The sequence below is a fragment of the Dermacentor albipictus genome, chromosome 7 (assembly GCF_038994185.2).
Source record: "Dermacentor albipictus isolate Rhodes 1998 colony chromosome 7, USDA_Dalb.pri_finalv2, whole genome shotgun sequence".
NCBI classification, from domain to species: Eukaryota; Metazoa; Arthropoda; class Arachnida; order Ixodida; family Ixodidae; genus Dermacentor; species Dermacentor albipictus.
Genome location: NC_091827.1, coordinates 75,125,698 through 75,149,354, shown reverse-complemented (window position 1 = coordinate 75,149,354; position 23,657 = coordinate 75,125,698). Strand labels below are relative to the sequence as shown.

General features: G+C 48.3%; 1 protein-coding gene across 2 annotated transcripts in view; it reads left to right on the top strand.

Moving 5' to 3' along the window:
• Positions 1-23,657, top strand: part of LOC135899042 (scoloptoxin SSD14-like) — a 126,942-nt gene that overhangs the window by 60,067 nt on the left and 43,218 nt on the right. For both annotated transcript variants that reach the window (XM_065428289.2, XM_065428288.2), the window contains exon 8: positions 8,012-8,092. In XM_065428289.2, coding sequence (XP_065284361.1) covers positions 8,012-8,092 — 81 coding nt within the window. The remainder of the gene's footprint in view (positions 1-8,011; positions 8,093-23,657) is intronic.

The following is a 23,657-nucleotide window of genomic DNA, read 5'->3' as shown; positions in this document are numbered from 1 at the left end:
TTCGCAAGAGTTTTAGAATAGTCAGAGAAGGAGAGAGAGATAGAGAAAAGCACAGGGGTGACGATGGTGAAATAGTTTTTTTTTTACTATACGGTGATATGTTTTAAAATCATTGTAGTAACTACAAGATGGAATAGCATTTTATAGTGAGAGTAGTACAGATTCAGTAAGGACACAAAGTCTGTAAGATATTGGTGGGTGATTGGTTTCTCTGCACGGAAGAATGATACATCCAAAAATAATATCAAATTGTTTACGTGATGGTAATAGTGTTTTACCACTTCCAAAGCAAATTGACGATGCAGTTTATCCCTAGTTGTAGTGTTAAATACACCGTTATTGAGAAGCTATGGCAATGCATGTACGTTCATCAATGCAATGCACGTTCCCTTTGTGAGCTTGATAAGCAATGACGTCTCGCAGCGGAGGTAACAAAATCTTGAAATGGGGACGCTGATTTCACAGGGGAAAAGAGGCGTGAAAGGAGACAAGAACAGGCGTAAGCAGGCCGACATGAAATTATTCGCCTTGTGTATAGCGCGAAGTTGAAGCGTTGGACACTACGTATTACCCTGTCATATCATGTCCCTTCGTTACAGCATGTGACTGGAGCTGCAAATTCTTTAAATTGCTCCGCACGTGTGAAACCTATTCGTAATGGATTACACCGTAAATGAATACCGCCCTACAACTGTGGCGTTTTTGTATATTGTTAGTAGCAGGCACGATATTAACCACAACATTGGGGCGACATAGGAAGGGTGTGTTTCATCGTAAGTGACTCCTTGTAGTAGTTAGAAGTCGCCGAGCGCGTGCATAACCGCAAGACCAAAAATGAATGAGGAAGTCTAACAAAGTCTAACGGAGAATAACACAGTGAAGTTACTCAAGCTTAATGAACAATTTTGAGGGTAATCAGTTATACAGATGCCTCATAAAAGGAATTTGGTCTTTATTCTTTGCAGAATAAAAAAGGTTAATATATTTATCCTATATCAAGGTTAATTAGGGTGTTTAAAAGTACTGAAGTTTTATTTCGATTGAATAACACTAAGTCAAATAAAGGCTAACAGAAATAACTAAGCGGGGGCTTAGAGGTAGAGCATCCGCCTTGCGTGCAAGAGGACCGTGGTTCGAATCCCGGTGCCGCGCATTTTTCTACCAGATAAAAAAAAATATCCGCGTGTGGATGAAATTTCATAAACAGGTCTGGAGTGCGGCCTGATGCCGGTGACCAGAACCGGTAACGCACTCTCTCACCAGAGCAGGATTGGCCCCCCTTGAGCAGTACTTGGTCCCGACCTCCTATATGAGTACAATCAAACACCGGCCCTCAGTTCCGAGCAGCTGCGAAGCAACTGACCACGCCGGTGGTCAGACCTACGACGCAGCAGAGGGTGCCAAGAATATCTCGGTCTGGACAGGCCGCCATTGGAATCTGAACCTGACAACGTTTAACGCCAGAACGTTAGCTAGCGAGGCGAGTGTAGCAGTGCTATCCGATGATGTAGCGGGCAGTAAATGCGATATAATAAGGCGATGTGAGGTTAGGAGGAAAAATTAAGCACAGTGCTAAAAGGCGGGCTCGTCCTGTGGTACCGAGGCTTAGCGGAGAGAGAAGAACTATGAGTCAGATTCCTGATTAATGAGAATATAGCTGGTAACACAGAGGAATTCTATAGCACTACCGACAGGGAGGCAGGTCTTGTTATGCAACTTGATAAAAGGTGGAAATTGAAGGTCGTACAGGTGTACATCCAGTCATGATGGCCAGGAAGTCGAAAGCTTCTATGAAGACGTGGAATCGGGGAACGGTAAAGTCAAAAGAAAATACACTATACTGGTGGGCCACTTCAATGCAAGGGAAGGCAAGAAGCAGGCTGGAGACAAGTCAGTGGGGAAATATGGCATAGGGTCTAGGAATAGCAAGGGGGAGTTATTAGTAGAGCTTCCAGAACGGATTAATTTGCGGATGGTGCATACATTCTTCCACACGCGGGATAACCGAAGATGAACGTGGAGGAGCCCGAATAGCGAGACCAGAAATAAAATAGACTTCATACTCTGCGTAATCCTGGCATCGTACAATATGTGGACGTGCTCGGCAAGGTGCGCCGCAGTGACCATAGGATGGTAAAAACTCGAATAAGGTAAGTCAGCGGTAAGAGGGAAAATAGAGGAATTCCGGTCCAAGCTACGGAACAGATATTCGGATTTAATTCAGAAAGATGACTTTAGTGTTGAAGCAATGAACGAGAATATTATGGGCATCATTAAGAAGTGTGCAATAAAAGTCGGTGGTAACTTCGTTTGAGAGAATATCAGTAAGCTCCTGCAGGACACGAAAGCTCTGAGTAAGAAACGCCAACTGATGAAAGCCTCTAACCCCACAGATAGAATAGAACATGCAACATATTCCAAATTAATCAAATAGGGTAAGACAGCTGAGATAAGGAAGTATAGTATGGATAGAATTGAACATGCTCTCAGGAATGGAAGAAGGCTAAAAGCAGTGATGGAGAAACTAGGAATAGGCAAGAATTAGTTGTATTCGTTAAGAGACAGAGCCGGTTATATTACTAATATGGATAAGTTAATTCAAGTGGCTGAAGAGTTCTAAAGAGATTTATACGGTACCAGTGGCGCCCCCGAAGATAATAGTAGAGGGAATAGTCTAGAGAAATTTGACATCCCACAAGTAACGTGGGAGGAAGTAAAGAAAGGCTTGGGAGTTATGCAAAAGGGTAAGGCAGCTGGGGAGGATCAGGTAACAGGACATTTGTTGAAGGATGGCGGCAGATTGTGCTAGCAAAACTCGCCCCCCTGTATACGCAATTCCTCATGACCTCGAGCGTACGGGGATCTTGGAAGAATGGCAACATAATCATAATCCATAAAAAAGGCGACACAAAAACATGAAAAATTATCAGCTTACTGTCCTTTGTCTCCAAATTATTCACTAAGGTAATCGCAAACAGAATCAGAAACCCCTTAGACTTCTGTCAACCAAAGAACCAGGCAGGATATCGTAAAGGCTACTCCACAATAGACCATGTTCACACTATCGATCAGGTGATAGAGAAATGTGCGGAATATTACCAACCCTTATGTATAGCTCTCAGTGATTATGAGAAAACGTTTGAGTCAGTCGAAACCTGAGTAGTCATGCAGGCATTACGGAATAAGGGTGTAGAGCAGCCATATGTAAAAATACTGAAAGATATCTATAGTCACTACACAGCAACTGTAGTCCTCCATAAAGAAAGCAACAAAATCCCAATAAAGAAAGGCGTCAGGCAAGGAGAGACAATCTCTCCAATGCTATTCACAGCCTGCTTACAGGAGGTATTCAGACACCTGGATTGGGAAGAATTGGGAGAAGAGTTAATGGTGAATATCTTAGTAACTTGCGATTGGCTGATGATTTATCCTTTCTTAGTAACTCAGGGGACCAATTGCAATGCATGCGCACGGAACTGGAGAGGCAAAGCAGAGGGTCGGTCTAAAATTTAATCTAGACAAAACTAATGTTTAACAGCCTTGGAAGAGAACAGATGTTTACCATAGGTAGCGAGGCACTGGAAGTGATAAGGGAATACATCTACCTAGGACAGGAAGTGACCGCGGATCCGTATCATGATACTTAAATAATCAGAAGAATAAGAACGGGCAAGGGGGCATTTGGCAGGTATTCTAAGATCATGAAGAGCAGGTTGCCACTATTCCTGTATAGAAAAGCCTATAACAAGTTTGTCTTACCAGTACTCACGTACGCGGCGGAATCCTGGAGGCTTACGAAAAGGGTTCTACTCAAATTGAGGACGACGCCACGAGATATGGAAAAAAGAATTATGGGTGTAACGTTAAGGCATAGAAATTGATCAGATTGGGCGAGGTAACAAACGGGAGTTAATGACACATTAGTTGAAATCAAGAAAAATAACGGGCAGTTGCAGGGCATGGAATGAGGAGGGAAGATAACCGCTGGTCATTAAGGGTTACGGACTGGATTCCAAGAGAATAGAAGCATAGTAGGGGACGGCAGAAAGTTAGGTTGACGGATCAGATTAAGAAGTTCGCAGGGACAACACGGCCACAATTAGCACGTGACTGGAGTAGTTGGAGAAGTATGGGAGAGGCCTTTGCTCTGCAGTGGGCGTAACCAGACTGATGATGATGATGAACCCTAATCAATATTATTTGGAGTAACTAAGGTACTTTCGCAATAAATGAGTTATCTAATCTAGCATAACTACAAAACATAACTTACTCAAAGAAAATTATTTCGCTCTAATTCGATTCACCAATAAGGCAACTGCAGAAGGTCTTACTTGAGGGACACTGCGTCATCCTCAACGACACACTGAGCCATGGTTCCAGTCAATCGGTCACTCAATCATTCGTTGCATGAAGTCCAGATGAGCAACTGGCCAAGTTGTTTACGCAGTATCTGACAAGTCCACTGAGAGATTTTCTTCAGTGATCATTCATCTACGGTCTTTAGCTGCGCAGGTCTGTCGGTGGCATTTCTCGCGTTCAGAGCAGAAGGTTAGTGTTCCGCTATGGTCACACACTCGCGAAGGCATTCTACATGGGGATGAGCATTAGCTAAATATGATAGAAAAATTCAAAAATAAAGCTGAATAAATAAATGAATTAGTAATATTTCTAATATATAGATCTAGGGGAACATTAGAAACCCAGGTAGTAGAAACTATCACGGAATTATATATTGCAACGTCTCTCATAGCGTAGCGTTAGATGGCGATATAAAGCTTACGGGTGTGCGAATAGCAAGTTTTCAAAGCGAATCGAATGAGAATTGAATAGCGCAAAAAGCTAATCGATTCGAATATCGTTTGCTTTTATATTTCTAGAATAATGTAGTGGTGTTCTCACATGTGAAATAAAGGATCTTCATAGCGTAGTATATTCACAAATCGCGCAAGTTTCTGTCAATACATTACACGTTGCGAAGTGTTCCACATTAAAGCCTAGCTGTGGCAATGAAAAAATTCTAGAACTTAATTTGATCTCTCACGAAACGCTTGTGAATGCGAAAGGTTGCCCTGTAACTAGAATAGTATTGCATCCTGGACGATGTTGCGTGCTTCGCTCTTCTTGTGTTCTGTGTCTACTGTAGTCGCTGTGATGTACATTATAGTATGTTTATTTACGTATTTATTAAAAATACCCCCAAAGGCCCCCATTACGAAGGTATTATTTGGGGGGGGGGCAATCACAAGCACTGGTCATAGTTTGTACATACCAAAAACAACAGAGTGTAACAGAAGTAATAATACAGTGAAACATAGGTAACGTACAAGATAATTAGGTCACAATTGTTACAGAGAAAACATTAGTACATATTAGGAGAACACAAGGCAACTGCAATGAAAAACACCAACAAACATCTAAAACACTGTAAAAGTCCGCAAAAAGAATAATAATACGATCAGTCGACAAGTCGTTAGCGAATTAAATGTTGAAACTTAGTCAAGTCTGGTTCCGTGGCAATGACTGATGGTAAGGCGTTCCATTCAGCTATTGTGCGTGGAAACAACGAATATGCACAATGGGATGACTGGCAGTTAAAGGGAAGCTGAAGCGGTTTTCAATTTCCATGAATTGCTGGGATTGGGAAGAACAGACCTAATAATTTACGGTTCCGAAATTTGTTTCTTCGTTTTGTTAATATAAGGGGCGGAAATCGCTTTCTAAATCACCCCCGCGGACACGCCCCCATCGCTTCCCGGAGTGCCGGGTGAGGAGGTTACCAGAGGAGAGAACCGGCGAGAGTGACGTCACTGGCGGGGACCGAGCTGCCGGACCGGCGTGCTCGCATGCGCTGGCATGCCTCTTTCCGTCCTGCGCTTTACTGAACGACGCTACGAGAGATTTGCCGCCGCCGCCGCTCACGTTTGTTTTGCGATTTTCGTAAACTGTTCTTTCCTTCTGTGCTGCGTGAGTGCCTACAGCCAAGGGTGCCCAACATGCCCTCGTTCTGTGCAGCAATCGGCTGCGCGAACACACGCGGGCGAGACGATGTGGTGTTTCACAGGTTCCCGAAGCACAAGAAGCTTGCAGCGCAGTGCGGTGAGGAGAGATAAGTTCGTGCCGACGAAATCAACTGTGCTGTGCTCGGACCATTTCCGCGATAGCCGGATAGCCTTACGACAAATGCGGAAACGCGTTGTTGCTAGCGTTACTATACTCCGTTTCATACATCAGGTGCAACGCTGTGGAGGCTTGATATACTTCTTGCAGTGGCTGCGTTCGCACTTAGAAAAAGTTCGGTGTTTCTCGACCCGATTTTTGAGAAAACTTTCATATATAAGCTCAGTTCTGAATGAAAAAAAAAAGAATTTACCCATAGAAACAATCCGTGTACTTATACGGCTGCTAACACGTTCTTATAAATCAATTTTCTTTTCGGCATTCTTTAATTGCAGCCCGTCGCGGCAGCTTCACGTGCATGCTCGCGCGAGCAAATGCCGCTGGCACGCTGCGAACCATAGACGGAAACGCGCGCAGTAATAAATTTTGGTAACCGGACTTCGTGCGTAGCTTCCGCAGCGTTGCACCTGAGGTATAAATTGGAGTATAGGCTTGCCTAGTGACATTCGACGTACGGTTGCAGTTATCATGTTTACCACACGGCGGTGCTAAAACTGCCTAATATCTTTATGTCAACACTAGCATGGAGCGCGCATACCGATTCTTGATCGAGCCACAATCGCAAAGTCGTCGAACCATATTCTGAATATTGCACATATAATCCCCCTGACCATCTCGATCTGGATGTGTATGATAAGCAACTTCCATGACTGTACCTCGCAGCACTGCATGTGCGCGCTTTGAAACGCGGCACTTATGTTCGCGATCGTGTATAAACGCTCAGAAAACCACGGGACTTCAGACAAGCAGCGGCAAGGTGCTTGACATCGCGGAATCGTACCCGTGTTTACAATCTAATGAGAAGTTAGTGCTTCGGCATTCTTCCAGCAGCAAGTTCCCAGTGACACTTTAGCGCATTTTTTCTCCCGTCATTGGAACGTGCAGCTACATGAAAAAAAAAAGCATACGTAACAGCTAAGATTTCCAGCGCGCGAGAAGGTGTACACATCGCTCTCGCTTTTGGCACACTCAACATCGTCGTTGCCGCCATCGTTTTCCGTATCGGCTGTCGGTTCGAACATGTACGGTGAAAATACAAGCTGTCCGAGACAGCGAGAACGTTCCATAATGCTTACAACTCAGCTATGCAGCCAGAACAGAACAGCGTGCTACGCTCTCAAACGGCGGCGCCGACCGGCGACTGCCGCCACTGACGTCACAGCGGCTCCGACCAATCACGGGCAACAGCGGCGTTCGCGCGATACCCTGAGGCGCTGGTGCGCGTTTTCATGAAAAAACAGCCGCTTGCGCTTGTTTCCGCCCTTTTTGAACGAGATATTCGTGTTCAGGGGACTCAAAACTGTAGAATGCCGCAGAGAACTCATTTTTTTCGAAAAGTGTTTCAGCTTCCCTTTAATGCCTTTGACTTTGTATGGATGGTCACGGCGTGGAAAAATAACTGTTGGTGACTAAAAGAAATCATCGTGAAGTGATGGATGGTGATAAAGCTTATGGAAAAGTGTTAGGCGAGAAATGTTGTTTCAGAGTTCACGATTGAACGCGTAGTTTTGCTGATATAAGATATTGAAAAACAATTTGAAGACTAGTCCTATCTACAAATAGACAAATGTGATATGAAGATTGAATCCAGTGGGGCGATAGTTGATTCGCTGTTGGAGAGTTTCGAATATTGACATGACCCTAGGTAAGCACCATAAATAAATAGTGCACGTGCTTAAAATTGATACAGCAAATCAAAATATTAGTTCATCACTTGCCCTGGGCGATATATTGGAAAAGGAAAAGTGCAGATGAGGTTTGCAATAATAATATACTGCTTTCTTTCACCTTTACCATTTCTCTTGACAAGTTTTTTTTTATTTTCGTATTGCAGACTCTCGCACAAGTTGAAGCAGAACGAAGATGAAGGTTCGGAAGCCTCAGCACAAGGCATAGATTTGCCCCTTACCCCCAGGTATGAGGATTTCATTTTCGTGGCAACTTTTTCTGGCGAGTAGTCAGGACGCCAGCTGATACAGACGATGCAAAAGTTGCATGAAACAAACTTTTGATAGCTATCGCTGTCAAATCCTAGGGACAAATGGTTTGGTGGCGGTTATATTCATTGCACAAATTTCCATTATGGCTTCTCCTACCGCACGTGTAGTTTGAAACTGCTGTGGTGCATAATAAAATTGGCTACTGCCTTAACCCTATCGCTTCTAGTGGCCACGTTTGTGGACAAATGTGGGCACCCTAAACCGAAGTGCACCTGATAAAACGTTTTGATAAAATGAAATCGAGCGCATTATTCACCTTGCAAAACGGTTTATGCACATTTCAGAGAAGGACACCATATGTCAGCTGAGGCGGCCGTTAAAGCAAAAGTCGGTTGCGAGAAGCTCAGGCGACGTTTTCTCACCTAATTGGAGCAGCGCGAATTAGCGGAGCACAAGACGACGATGGTGTGAAAGGGTACAGCACGAGCGCTGACTCACAACTACGTTTACTGAAACACACATCAGGTATATAAGTGACACAAGCGATCACAAGGTCAATCGAGGAACGCACAACCAGGCCACGTGTATACAGGGCACCTGTTACAGTGTCGAGCTATCTGTGTACATTAATTCCTGCTGAGAAAGCGCGATCGAAGGCTGTTCTAATGCACAAGGTGCCTTTTAGCTGATGTGGGCTGCTTCCACGACCAATCTGGCGTCGTCTTGTTAGCGCTATTCCCATTATTAATGTATACCGACTGGCCCAACTTTCCACTCTTAGACGTTTTCTTATTTTGTGCCTTGATTTCTGGACATTACTTTTTTACTTCAAAAAGCTGTTTATGTCCCTAATGTTATTTTTTTCTCGATGAATGGCTGGAACACTGCGAAATCCACTTTCGGAGATAGTTATTCATTGCCTTGCCTAATTTTTTTCCGTTGTTAAGAAGGTAAAGCAGTCACGATTGACAGACAATTTATAAGTCGATATCATGGCGAAATTAATTTCTGGGGACATTGACAGTAGAAACGTCAGCAAAAACATACGCCATACCATTCGTCTTTTTTTTAAAGGGCTCGGTTTAAAACGAAAGGGGGTTCGGCGCGAACCCCTTCAATGTTGCATGCATACATACACATATATAGGGTAATTATTAATACAATCGAGCCCCTTGGTTTGCTTTGTTCCTTCGTTTACGCATTGCGAGCTTGTCGAACCTGGCAATCTTGCTGTAATCAGGTAGCATGCGAAGGTTCGTTCGCCATGTGTCCGATCTCATAAGATCACGTGTTACGTGACGATATTGGGCAAAACAGGATCTTCTACATCGCCCACCTCGGCTGTGAGCAGCGCTAGCTCTGAGCGGCGAGCTAGATCTAGTAAACACAAATACCCATAGCCATAGCCATAGCACATTTGGCAGAGCAACTCAGTTGTAATGCGGAGGTGTTGGGATCGGCTCCCACCGGCGACATGTCTCTTCGCCCTCATTAATTTCCGTTTCTATAACATTTCCTACAGTTCAACTGCAGCTAATTTCCCCGATGCTTTCCTTGTCTGCTTGTTGGATTCATACAGTCGTGATGAACAAGATCGTACCCGCCTTATATATATATATATATATATATATATATATATATATATATATATATATATATAGAGAGAGAGAGAGTGTTACGAGGTGGTGGGAGTTTAGTAGATTATATTTCCAATCTATGTACGAAATTAGCCTGCGTAGTTAAGTTGGCTGACCACCGACAAGCTGCAGCAGCCAGCGTCTTGCCGTCTTCTTCCTGTCTTCGTTCATCCTTCAGTAACAGGAACCTCGCATAGTGAAGCGCCGTCTCGGCGCATGGTAGGCGAAGAACGGAGAGCGAAGTATGGTTTCAGCCGCGAAACGTGCACGACGTCAACAGGTGGCAGACTTGAGGATTGATTAAAATGTGACGGCGCGATCTCACATTTGACATCGTTAACTTAACGTAGGACTTCATAAGGCCCCGTGAAGCGAGAGAGAAGTTTCGGAGAGAGGCCGACCTGACGACATGGTGACCAAAGCAGCACCCAAGCACCTGGGGTGAACTAAGCATCGCCATGGCACCGGTCGTAACACTCTTTTTGCAGTTGCTGCGAGGCTAATAAGCGAGATCGGGCCACTTCAGCCGCCATGTGGGCACGACCAATGACTTCACGAGCGTACTCAGTGGCAACGCGGGGCACGGAAGGTAGGATGGTATCAAAGGGCAATGTGGGGTCGCGACCATACAAAACATAAAAGGGTGAATATCCTACGGTGTCATGTCGGGACGAGTTATGTGCGAATGTCGCGTAGGCCAGCAGGGTGTCTCAGTTTCGGTGATCGTTGGAAACCTACATCGACACCATCTCTGTGAGTGTTTTGTTGAGACGTTCTTTAACACCATTCGTTTGTAGGTGGAAGGCGGAGGACAGCTTGTGCTCAGTGGCACAAGAGCGGAGGAGGGCGTCCACAACTCGAGACAAGAACGAGCGGCCGAGGCGTGTAACTGTCGAGGGGCACCGTGCTAGAGAATGACGTCGTGAAGGAAAAACTAGCGCAACTAGTCGGCAACGCCTTTGTTATCGCGTAGCGTGTCACGTAATCAGTAGCGACGGTGATCCACTTATTCCCTCTGGTCGTCGTCGGAAAAGGTCCAAGCAGGTCAAGGCCTACGCGAAATTATGATTCGAAGGGAACTTCAATTGGATGGAGACGGCCGATAGGTGGCAGGGGAGGTTTCTTCCGGCGCTGACACAACTCGTAAGTTGCGGCATAACGACGCACAGAGCGGTAGAGACCCGGCCAGAAGAACCGGCGTCGTACGCGGTCCTATGTAAGCAAAACTTCAAGGTTTCCTGCCGTCGGTGCATCATGAAGTTGTTCGAGAACGCCGGATCGCAGATGACCAGGAAGGATAAGCCGCAACTCAGACCCGTCAGGGCTGCTATTGTGGCAGTACAGGATGCCGTCATGCAGCACGAACATGCGGAACATGCCGTCGGTTCTGCCAGGCTGCCCTCTGGCGATGATGGACTGTAAGGACGCGTCGCCTTGTTGTTCAGCGTGCATGTTGGTCATGTCAGTCAAAGCCATCACGCATGTCAACTGATCCTGCGCAACAGGATCGGGAGGATCCAAGGGGTGACGCGAGAGCCAGTCAACGCCCTTTTGCAGACGTCCAGAATTATAGTTGACAACAATGAAAATTCCTGGAGCTGCAAAGCCCAGTGACCAAGCCGTCCTGTGGGGTCCCGGAGGGAATACCGCCAGCAGAAAGCATGGTGGTCTGTAACGACCGAAAACCTGCGACCATACAAATATGGCCGGAACTTGACGACAGCCCAAACTAAAGTAGAGTACTCCCAATCGGTGATGGAGTGATTTCTATCGGCAGGTGACAGCAGGCGGCTGGCGTAAGTTATCACACACTCAGTACCATTCTGCTGTTGGGCATGAACAGCGCCAACGCCGTGTCAACTTGCATCAGTGTGGACTTCGGTCAGTACAGATGGATTTAAGTGGGCAAGTATGAGAGGGGTGGTCAGAACCCCGATGAGAGCGGCGATTCTCATGGCAATTTGCATTTCACCATGAGAATTGGCGATTCGCCATTCTCATAGGGCCCGGAGCCTGCTCCGGCCCCCATGAAAATGGCGTGTTCTTCTTTAGCAGACCTCTCAATGGCCAAGGAACGTCGGCAAAGTTTTTGACAAAACGGCAAAAGTAAGAACACAGGCCGATGAAGCAGCGCATGTCAGAAGCACAACGTGGCATAGGGAAACTGCGTACGGCGCGAACTTTGTCCGGATCTGGATGGACACTGTATGCGTCAACGAGGTGTCCCAACGCGGTAAACTGATGGCGTCCGGATTGACACTTCATGGAGTTCAGTTGAAGGCTGCCTCTTCGGAAGACAGCAAGAATTGCAGCGAAATGGTAAGGTGGCTGCCGAACGTGCGAGAAGAATCAATAACGTCGTGAAGGTAACAAAGACTGGTGTTCCATTTGTAGCCTCGCAAAAGAGAGTGCATCATACGTTCAAATGTCGCAGGAGCATTGCATGCGCCAAAGGGCATGCCTTTGAACTGATATTAGCCATCCATCGTGATGCAGGCCATCTTCTCGCTGTCCATTTCATCAACTGAAACCTGCCAGCAGCCGGAACGAAGATCGATGGAAGAGAAGTATTCAGCTCCTTGCAGGCAGTCCAAGGCGTCATTGATGCGTGGTAGTGGGTAGACGTCTTTTTACGTGATCTTGTTTAAGTGGTGATAATCGATGCAATAACGCCAGGTACCATTTTTCTTTCTCACAAGGAGGGCATGCGAAGCCCAAGGACTGACGGATGGCTCGATGACCCATTTGCTGAGCATTTTGTCCACTTCTGATTGGATGACTCGAAGTTCAGCATGCGATACCCGATATGGACGCCGAGAAATAGGATTCGTGTCTCCAGTGTTTATACGGTGGTGAATGACAGATCGTTGGCCTAAAGACCTGTTGCCGAAATCAAAGATGTCACTGTACAATTGAAGCAGGTGACGTATGTCCGTGGCCTGTGCAGAGGTGAGATCAGGTGCAATCATGTTCGCGAAGTCATCCGTTAAGGAACTAGAGCTGTTAGCGGAAATTGGCGCTAATAAGCCACTCTCGTCATTCAGACTCTCAATGTCAAGTGCGGAACCACTAATAACGCTGGCCAAGAACATTCCGACCGGAATCTCTTGTGGGCACAGGCTGAAATTCAGAAGTGGTAGAACGACGTCGTTATTAGTAACCGTGACCAACGTATGCGGAACAGCAACGTTCCGGTTCAAAAGCACATCGATGATCGGGCGAAGCACATATTCAACATAAGGAACCTGTGGCTGGGCGGTCAAGGTGACGTAAGTAACTGGCTCAGGTGACAGACGCACATCGTGAAGGGAGCAGAAGTGCGGTAGGGCGGTGTTCGGAGCATCGGCGAGTTGAGGCAGTTCCAACTGAAGAACGCCAGTCGCACAGTCGATGAGAGCAGAATGAGTGGGTAAAAAGTCCAATCCAATGATAACTTCGTGAGGGCAGTTCAAGATCACAGCAAAGAGAACGGAAGTAGGGCGGCCGGCTATAATTAAACGCGCAGTACACATTCCAAGAACAACCAGCCCACCACCGTCGGCCACACGAAACACTCGGGCAGCTGCTGGGGTGAGTACCTTCTTTAAGCGTCTGCGTAGGATAGCACTCATCACAGATACGTGGGCTCCAGTGTCGACGAGTGCTTGGACAAGTACGCCGTCTATTTCAACGTCTATTACACTTCTCCTCATTGGCACACATACATTATTTGCTGTTGTAGTAGGCAATGCAGCACCACCTCCGAGGGCTGCATTTCTTAATTTTCCCAAAGGGTGCGGCCGAACGCCACAAGGGATGAAAGCTGACGCGGCTGCTGCGAACGGGAAGATAGAGGATGTGTTTGCGGTGAACGAGACTGGTGTTCGCACGGCGCTGGTGAGCGGCTGTACCACGCGTTTCTAGCAGAGTTGGCGGCTCTGTTAGACACGGCGGTGGGCAAAACATTGCGGGCATTTCAATGAAAACGGCTTAGGTTGGTCGGCATGCGAGGTGTTGAGGACTACGAGTTGCGACACTATAGGGCGACATGACCAATGCGGCTGTAGCAAGCATGTGGCGCCCCCTCAGGCATATTGTTCGTTCGCCGCCAGGCTCGGTGGCCTGCCAAGCTCGGCAGGCAACATTGGTCACTGCAGTGCAATAAACGCTGAGGAGCACAGCTGGTCGGCGGTCAGCCATCGTTTAGCACCACCACGCTGCGGAGCGTCGATCTAACGGAGGGTGCCTCGAGCCCTGCCTTGTTCACGAACGCGGGGGGATCGTGACAGTGACGACAGGTGAAACGTATCGGCTGGTCGTCCACAGTTCTCCACTCAGCCGGGTTGCCATAACGCGGAGAGAATCGTCTGGGTGGAGCGAAAATAGTAGAAGGGCGTTCGTTAGCTTTGGGATTGGCGAGAGCACACACAGAATGTAAACCAATGTTTTCATGTTCCTGGCGAGCGATGGCTTGTTCGAAAGGAATTGAAAATGTGGTAGCATCAGGGCTACGCGAACAGAAAGCTGCGGGCCCGTCGCATCCAGTTCACCTCTAACGATTCGCATCACGTGCTCTGATGCCGAAGCATGCTGCTGTTCGGGTGGATCTTCACACGTCCACGTTGCGGCAGTATAGGGAAGAAGGGCGAATGGTTGCAAGACGCGTCGGCTTTTGGCCTGCTTGAATTGTCGGTACTCATTAATGATTGCATCAACATTAGAGCAACTTCTGCACATGAGCAGATTAAACGCGTCGTCAGCAATGCCCTTAAGCACGTGCCCGACCTTCTCAGTTTCTGTCATGCCGTTATCGGCCTTACGGCAAAGTGCCAGCACGTCCTAGATGTACGTGACATAGGACTCCGTGGGAATTGGGCGCGGGAGGGCATTTCATGCTTTGCGGCAATTTTACGGCCGGCTGGCTTGCCAAGCAACTCTGTCAATTTCTCTTTGCATTGGTCGCAGCTGCTTAGCTCGTCGTCGTGGTTTTCGTACAACACCTTTGCCGTGCCTCTTGGGTAGAACAACAGGTTAGCTAGCATAAGCGTTGGGTCCCATCTGTTGATTCCACTCACGCGTTCGTACATGGCCACCTTCAACGTCGGCGCCATCGGTCCCGCGGAAAGTTTCAGGATCCTTGGGTTGCACCATCACAACCGCAGGTGACAGCGACGTAGCATGTGACTGTGACGTAGGAAGCGGCAACGACGTTGATCCTGAGTGCTCGCCGTGATTCATGGTGCGGACGGTGATGCGACGTACACTGCGGAGCTCCGTTTCCAGCCTTTGTACCCCGCGCCGCTCACGAAGATGCTACGGGGATGCTATAGGTGTACAGAAGAATATATATTCAAGACAAGGGGTACCAAGGGCCTCGTACACGTAATACCCCCCATACGCACACAAACACACACACACACACACACACAAACACACACGCACACACACACGCACGCACAAACACACACACACACACACACACACACACACACACACACACACACACACACACATATATATATATATATAGGCTCATTTCTTAGGACGCAGACAATACAAAATGTACATAGAGAGTGCAGCTGGGAACTTACGTAATTTTATGTTAAGGCAGGTGCAGTCAGTCAACTGTAACGTGGAATAGTCGGCTACATGAACTTCTTCAACGGGTGATGTATTGTAAACAATTATGGCCAGAACAACAACATTGGGCAAATACTTTTTAATGCAAGGCTGCATATCACGAGCCGTGCAGGCCGTGCTGCTTGCAGTTTTGCTGATCCCTGAACCATGACTGCGGTACTATGCCATTATAGTGGCTGCGCTTCCAGTTTTTCTCAGCTGTTGCTCGTGTCGTGCTCGAGGGTTTTATGTTTATCAGCAAATAAAAGAAATTCCACCTACCGCTACTCAGTGCTTACTAAAATTTAGCAGTAAGATCGCATTTTATTGTAGGGATAGTAAATAACACATGATAATGTTGGACGTAGTAGTTCTGCGGAAACCCGCAAGGTGGACTTCTCTCCACCTTGCGGGTTTCCGCAGAACTACTACGTCAAACTCTTGCCTTTGCTTCGTGTTATCGACAAATTCGACTTCGCCCTGCCATCTGCTAGCCGCCTGGTTAGCTCAGATGGTAGAGCGGCTGCTTCGGAAAGGCGGTGGTCCCGGGTTCGAGTCCCGGACCTGGACGAATTTTTCTTCAACTATGAGGCCTTTCTTTCGAGGAATCCGTATGGGTTTCTTTTGTAGCAATAGCTACGAACGGGTGGATGTCTTAATTTCCTTTATACATGATAATGTTACTTACCTGGATTTAAAAAAGAATTTACATTCATCTAGGGGGAACCTAGCTGCTGCCAAGGCGGCGCTATCACATCCTGGGGCCGTATTCTGTAGCGGTTCGCTTCGGAACCGGTTCGGTCTGGCTGTTGCCATTGGTCAGCACTTCGTTGTCGTCATTCCTGGTGGGCGGGACGACACATGTTTTTGAGGTCACACAGGTTGACAATCATCTGGAAAGGAACTGGTTCCCTGCTACGGGAGGAACCGCGGAGAAGTGGTTCGCTCGAGGGTCGCACGCGGTGGCGACCATGATGTCGATGGTAGCTAGGGCAACCGTGGCTGCCGGCTAGTCTCGCGCCAGCTGACGAGCCGGCACCTAGACGAGAGGAGATAGAGAGGGCAATGGCGGCTCCTTTGGTTGTGCTGCTGGCGAGCGCCGGAAGACAACTACGCGACGAGAGGCAACGACGCGACACGTTCGGCATGGCCGAAGAAGAGTTTCGAAGGCATTTTAGGCTGTCCAAAGACATAGTGCGACGTCTTTGCGATGAGCTGGAAGAACATCTCTGACCTCAAAGATTTTGTGGTGTCGACACTACGATGAAAGTGCTGTGCGCGCGGTGGTTTTTTGCCACCGGGAGCTTTCAACAGTGCGTCGTGAATGAAGAAGTGATTGCTCTGTCGCAGCCTTCGGTCAGCCGGATCTCTACGGCCGTCGCCAAAGCCATTACGGCTGTGGGCAAAGAAAAAGGATGGGTTACATTCCCATCCACGGCGCAACAGAAAGCCGCCGTCATCTGCTGGCCCAACACACACGACGCCTTTGCTAGGTAGGGGTGCTCCTCGACAAATGAAACGAGTATTTCGTGCAGCCTCGCGGAAACATGAGGACCCAGCCGCCTGTCTTTGTCGGATGACATCTTTTCAGTTTCGGCGTGCAAACAAGTCCAAAACGTAAACAAAGCGAGGCAAGTTGTTTGCATAACGTATGGCACACCACGTGGCGACTAAATAAGAAAACAACACAAATAAAATTACAAATCCCAGTAGCCGTCTGCGCCGCAAGCTCACATTTATAACTGAAAATTATATTTGCAAGTGTTCAATACAAACCAAGGTTTTTTGATAAATCAAGCAAGATCCTTCAATTGATATACCGTCCCCCAAGTACAAACAAAAATGCTGAAATGATCTTTCGGCAGACCGCCGCTCGTTGATTGGTTCCCCCTATGCCGTCCCCTTCCACTCTTTCTCCGAGTGACGTAATCCAGACGTAACAGCCAGACCGAACCGGTTCCAAAGCGAACCGCTACAGAATGCGGCCCCTGCGTATGCTTCGGTCGCCTCCTATAGGTAGGTGCGGAAATCAAAGCAGCCATTAAATCTCGTGGATATTGTAGGACAGGCAGTTGGTTTGACGACGCCTAGGCCAGAAAGTGTTCGGCCATGTGTAGTATAGAGGCAACTACCGTCTGATCAGTTCGCCGTCACTGGATGACGAAATTTTGCCGGCGATTACATTGCACACGGCAATCGTGCACGTAGATGAAGCAAGAGAGGCAGCAAAACAAATGTCGTGCGTCAGCATCCACGTCACAGTCTTGTGCAATCACGTGGCGAGCCGTGCTTACAAAGCCTCACAATGAAGTTACGCCCCTCTTTACGTTCTCTGAAATCAAACTTTGGACTGGTCACTACAAATAAAGTTCCCAAAATTACTCGCGCGCGCTAAAGCTAATGAGATCCATGCTGGGATTAATGGGTCATTAGAAGATTTTGCATTTGAAGACATAATCCGGTTTGGAAAAATGCCTCGATATTTGTGCTAGCCCCACACTCACGCAGCTATCAACTGCTTGCGCTAGGTCTTCACATGATTCGAAGTTACCTATGGTGTCTCCCGATTTATTTCTCCCGATTGGTGAGGTTAAAATATACAATTTACAGGCATTTCTTACGTGGATTTGGAGTCACTGTGGCAGTCAACTTCAGGTAATATTTTATCCTGGGTAGGCAGTGCTAGTGGCTTTCTTTGCATTTGTCGCATACACGGCCTGAAGCACATGCGCCGTAAGCATACATTCCTTGAAAACTGCGAGAACTGTGTAAGATTTGATTATTCACACCCACGGGTTCGCAACTTTCATAATGACGTATTTATTACAACGGAACAAAGAATATCGAAGATTTTTGTGCTAGTACTCCAACGCGTACATATTTTTACTGAACAAGTCATCCATTGTGAAAAATGACGGAAATAGAAAACGGATGGGCAGAACACACGAACAAGCGCAGACTCACAATGACGCTTTGATGGTAATACACATACACACACTTTAAAAGAATACCGATGAAATTAGGTAATGAAACCAAACAGCACCCCTACGATGGGCAACTATGGACCATTTTACCGGCGAGGAGGAACGCAGCCTCGGACCAGCGCGCCGCGCCACTTTCCACCTCGCATTGGTATGTGGGAATTCCGCTCTCTCCCCTGCGGCAGCTTGGAAAGGCAGCAGTTTAATTGCGAATTAGTACAATACGAACGCGTTCTGTCTGGAATTTCTGCGATTTCAGATGGCGCCAGGTTGATGGGCCACCACTATGCTCTATTCGACTGCGAAAATAACTTTAGGAAGCAAGCCTGAAGTGCATCTTCAGCCGCGGCGGCTTTGTGGACAACGCCGCTGTGATAAAACAGAGGCGTCCGTTGTGTATTTCCAGCATAAACAGAAAGGACTTGATATCATCGCATGTATGTTCGGAAGGTTTTGTTCGCAGTGATCGCATGGTGACAAACTCGGAACCCATGATCAAACTGGGATATGAAGGAAAGGCGTGTATTCGAGTCGGCCCATTACTGAGAATGAACGAAGTTAACTATTTCGTCGTGCACGCACATTAAACTTGCTCTGTCCGAACGTGTTCAAAGATTATCATGCTTGGCAACCAACGCCCTGGCTGAAGTTGACCGATAACGTATTATGAAAACTATACGTGACTAAGAAAGGAAGGTGTTCTCTCCCTTTCTGTAACCAAAGCCACGCCTACCGTGTGCCGGCCAGCCCTAGTTTACATGGGCTCTGCCGTGCTTCTGAATCTCGCCAGCAAGCTGTCGATGCCACTAATCGCGCGTTGCACTGCTACAGAAATATAATATTGGTCTTGCAAAGAGTAGTTTTTTGTTTTTCAGCGCTCTGGAGTAGGCAAGGTGGCCTTGCACACACAGTCGTCATTCTTGACCTAAGAGTGCGCATAATCTATCAATGCGTCGCGTGCGTCTGGTTGATCGTGGCATATTCGCTGCCACTCTCATCAGCTCATTTTGTTCATGTTAACAGTCCTTTATGTCGAGTTATTTTACAGGCATTTATTTTGTAAAGCTTGATGCGCAGGTGCCAGGTAAACATTGTTTTGTAATGAAGCAGACGCGCCCCTGTGTATGCGCCGTCTGAAGAGGAAGACGAAGGGCGGTGCCGTGACCGCGAGCGAGCCCCGTGCTACGGACAGCCCTTGCAGTGCTCTGATTTATCTAGCGTTCCACAACGTTGTGAACGACAATAAACCTAGTCGCATTTGGTGGAGGTTGCCGAGATCCTTCGCCTCGTCCTGGAGCTCCGCACTCGAACCCTGCCAACAAGATCGCCCAGCACCGTGCCTGATCCCACCACCTCGTTGCCTGCACCGCCGGCTGCCACCGTCATCTGCGCCGGCGTCCCTCGTCAACGCGACACACCCATATTCAGTGGCACTGCCGAACATGACGTGGAACACTAGCTGTCATCGTACGAACGTGTAAGTGCCCATAACAAATGGGATGACCAGTTTAAGCTGACCCACGTGCCTTTCTACCTAGCCGACGTTAGCCAAACTTTGGTTTTTCAACCACAAATCAGACTTTACAAGATGGTCCGAGTTCAAGACTCTGTTTGCTGAAGTGTTTGATCGCCCAGCTGTGCGCAAGCTACACGCTGAACAGCGCCTACATCGCTGATCCCCAGCTACATCGAGGACGTTCTCGATTTGTGCAAGCGGGTAAATCGCAGCATGTCAGAGGATGACAATATCAAACACATCCTCATGGGCATCGAGGACAGCGCATTCCAGATGTTGCTCGCTAAAAGCCCAACTAGCGTATCAGTCCTCATTAACCTCTGCCAGAGCTTTGACAAGCTACGCCGCCAACGTTGCATCGCCTGCCAGAACATTCAGCACGCCCATTCCGTCTCGAGCTTCGCGGTTTCTACTGAAAAAACCAACTCGACCCTCTCGCAGCATATTAAAGATTTTATTCGGGAAGAGGTGGCCAAGCAGCTCTCGCTGCTGCCTCACAGCGACGCACCTACGGCAGCTTCGCCTCCAACGCTGCAGCAAGCCATCCGAACTCAGATATCTGAAGCGCGTCCTGCAGCTCCTACAACCCGCCACCCAATCCTATGAGTGTGTCGCTGGCCCATACCAACTTCGCCACTCACCCTACGTCGCTGCCGCGCAGTTATGCAGCCGTGGTTGCACAGCCACCTGCGCAGACAGCTTCATTTTCATCGCCCGTACATCAGGCTTCATTTCCAGTTGCCCGACCATCACCACAGTTTTTTCATTCCACCGAGACGTGGCGCACTCAAGAAAACCGGCCTATCTGCTTCGCCTGCGGCATTGCTGGCCATGTGGCGCACTTCTGTCGACGCCGCACCCCAACTGGTCGTAGCAGCTGTGACACGCCCAGCTACTCACCACAATACGCCACCACGCCTTCTTTTTCACCGCGACGTCTCGACAGTGATCGCCGGTAGGAAACACGGCGTTCCCCTACCCTCGTCGGCGTTCGATTTCAACCCTGCGTCGTCGAGTTCCCACTAAAGAGGGAAACTGACTGCTGCAGTTGCTGAGGGAAGAACTGCGAATACATCGACGTCCTCACGACCTCAGTCTTCACCGCTAAATGTTATTACCGTTTTTGTAGAGGAAGTACGCGCAGTGGCACTAGTCGATACCGGACCAGCCGTTTCCGTCATTCACGAAAGCCTTTGCCGCAAGCTACGAAAACTGACTACAGCTCGCTCTGGCCTGGTGCTCGCCACTGCCAGCGTGCAGCGAATTCACCCTTCAGCTTTATGCATGGCCCGTGTCGTCATCAACGACGTCCCGTAAATAATCGAGTGTTTCGTGCTACCATCTTGATCTCACGACCTCATCCTTGTTTGGGGATTTCCTGTAACGTCATCATGCTGTCATTGACTGTTCGCGTGCAGAAGTGTCGCTTTTACCACTATGTGAATCACTGCCGACCAGATCTCCTCAGTTTGCCGACAAACTCACTGTTGATGCCGACACAACCAAACCTTCTGTGTTGTCTATGGCTGTTGACTTGTCGTCTGATGCCGCATCTGACACCACTGTAATCTTCACGCCATCCGATGTGTTTGCTCAACGCAAGGACATTGTTCTTCGGTTTGCCGTGCTTACTGTAACATCTGGTTCAACTGTAATGCAGGTCACCATCTACTACCAGTACCCTATCAGCCTACTGCGTGGAGAGACCGTAGGACACTTCCAGGCGGTCGATTACGTCGACGACCTCGATGTTCCTACCGGCTCCCTCTATCACGTTGACGCCATCGCTTCGGTCTCCGGCTCATCACCTTCAGTAGGTTTTGATAACGCCATCGACCCTGCCCTTTCCTCACCTCATCCCCGCCAAGTCCTCGCTCTCCTTCACAAGTTTGTCTCTTCTTTAGACTGTCATCAGACGTCACTGGGCCGTGCCACCGCTGTTTTTCACACCATTGAAACCGGTTCCCACTCCCTCTTGCGACAGCGCCCGTATCGTGTCTCCGCCGAAGAGCGCTGAATCATCACGGAGCAAGTGGACGACATGCTCAAACGTAGTCCTCCGTCCGTCTCAAAGTCCTTGGTCTTCACCTGTCGTATTGGGGGAAAAGAAAGATGGCTCCATTCGCTTTTGTGTCGACTACAGACGCCTAAACAAGATAACGAGAAAATACGTTTATTCACTGCCTCGAATCGATGGCGCTCTTGACTGTTTACAAGGCGCAGAATACTTCAGTTCCTTGGATCTGCGCTTCGGGTACTGTCAAGTTCCAATGGCCTAGCCTGACCGTCCGAAAACCACGTTCGTCACACCCGATGACCTCTAAGAGTTTAACGTCATGCCCTTGGGGTTGTGCAATGCGCCTGCTTCTTTTAGCGTATGATCGACACCATCCTTCGCGGCCACAAATGGAAGGCCTGTTTGTTACTTAGACGACATCGTCGTCTTCTCAGCCCATTTTCCGGCACACCTCGCTCGCCTGCATGACATTCTGACCTGTCTCGCATCTGCCGGCCTATAGCTTAACCTCAAGAAGTACCATTTTTTGTTAGAAAGCTAATAATATTGGGTGAAGTTATCTCAAAAGACGGCGTCCTCCCGGACCCAGACAAGCTCCGCGCCGTTGCAGACTTCCCAATGCCCACGTTTATCAAAACCCTCAGAAGTTTTATTTACCTATGTTCCTATTTTCGTCGCTTCGCCCGCAATTTCGCATCCATCGTGGCGCCTTGCAGAAGTTTACTTTCCGCGAGTAACGGCATAGCAACGTGGTCACCTGAATGTGATGCAGCGTTCGAGCAGTTGCGCCACTTGTTGACCTCACCACCGATTCTTCGCCACTACGACCCTGATGCTCCCACGGAAGTGCATAGTGACGCCTGGGGAGTTCGACTTGGCGCCGTGTTAGCGCAACGGAAAGCTGGCTATGATGAATACGTGATCGCTTATGCTAGCCGTACTCTAAAGAAAGCAGAATTAAATTACTCCGTCAAAGAAAAGGAGTGCCTCGCAATCATCTGGGCACTAAGCAAGTTTCGCCCATACCATTACGGCCGTTCTTTCGCCGTTGTTAGTGACCACCATGCCGTTTGTTGGCTTTCTTCCTTGAAATAGCTGTCTTGTCTTCTTGTCTTGTCTGCTGGCTGTCTTCCTTGAAATAGCTTGGGACGTTGGACGCTTCGCTTGCAAGAGTACGACATCCGCGTCATGTACCGCTCCGGTCGCAAGCACTCTGTCGCTGATGCGCTCTCTCGCTCCCCACTAACGCCTCACTTGGCGTCTTTGTCAGCTTCCTCGTCCACCCTGTCACCGTTCACCATCACTGACATGCTTACAGAGCAGCGCAAGGACCCAACCCTTGCAATGTTACTTGACTACCTTGCCACTCCATCTGATGTCCCTTCGACACGAGCACTGCCTGGCCAAGCAACCCACTTTTCCGTGCGGGACAACATTCTACATCGCTGCAACTACATGCACGACGGACGCAAATGGCTCCTCGCTATACCTCGTCATATGCGCTCTGACGTCCGTGCGTCTTTTCGCGCTGATCCCCTAAGTGCTCATGCCGGCGTCCTCAAAACTTACACAAAGTTGCGTAAGCGCTATTATTGGAGAGGCATGTACAACTTTGTGCAAAAGTACACTCAGTCTTGCCCTACATGCCAACGTGGCAACACACCTACCCAGCGTTTCACAGGACCGTTGCAGCCTCTACCATGCCCGTCTCGTCCATTGGACTGCATCGGCATCGACCTCTACGGCCCGTTTCCATGCAGCAGGCCTGGAAATCCATGGATTATTGTCGGC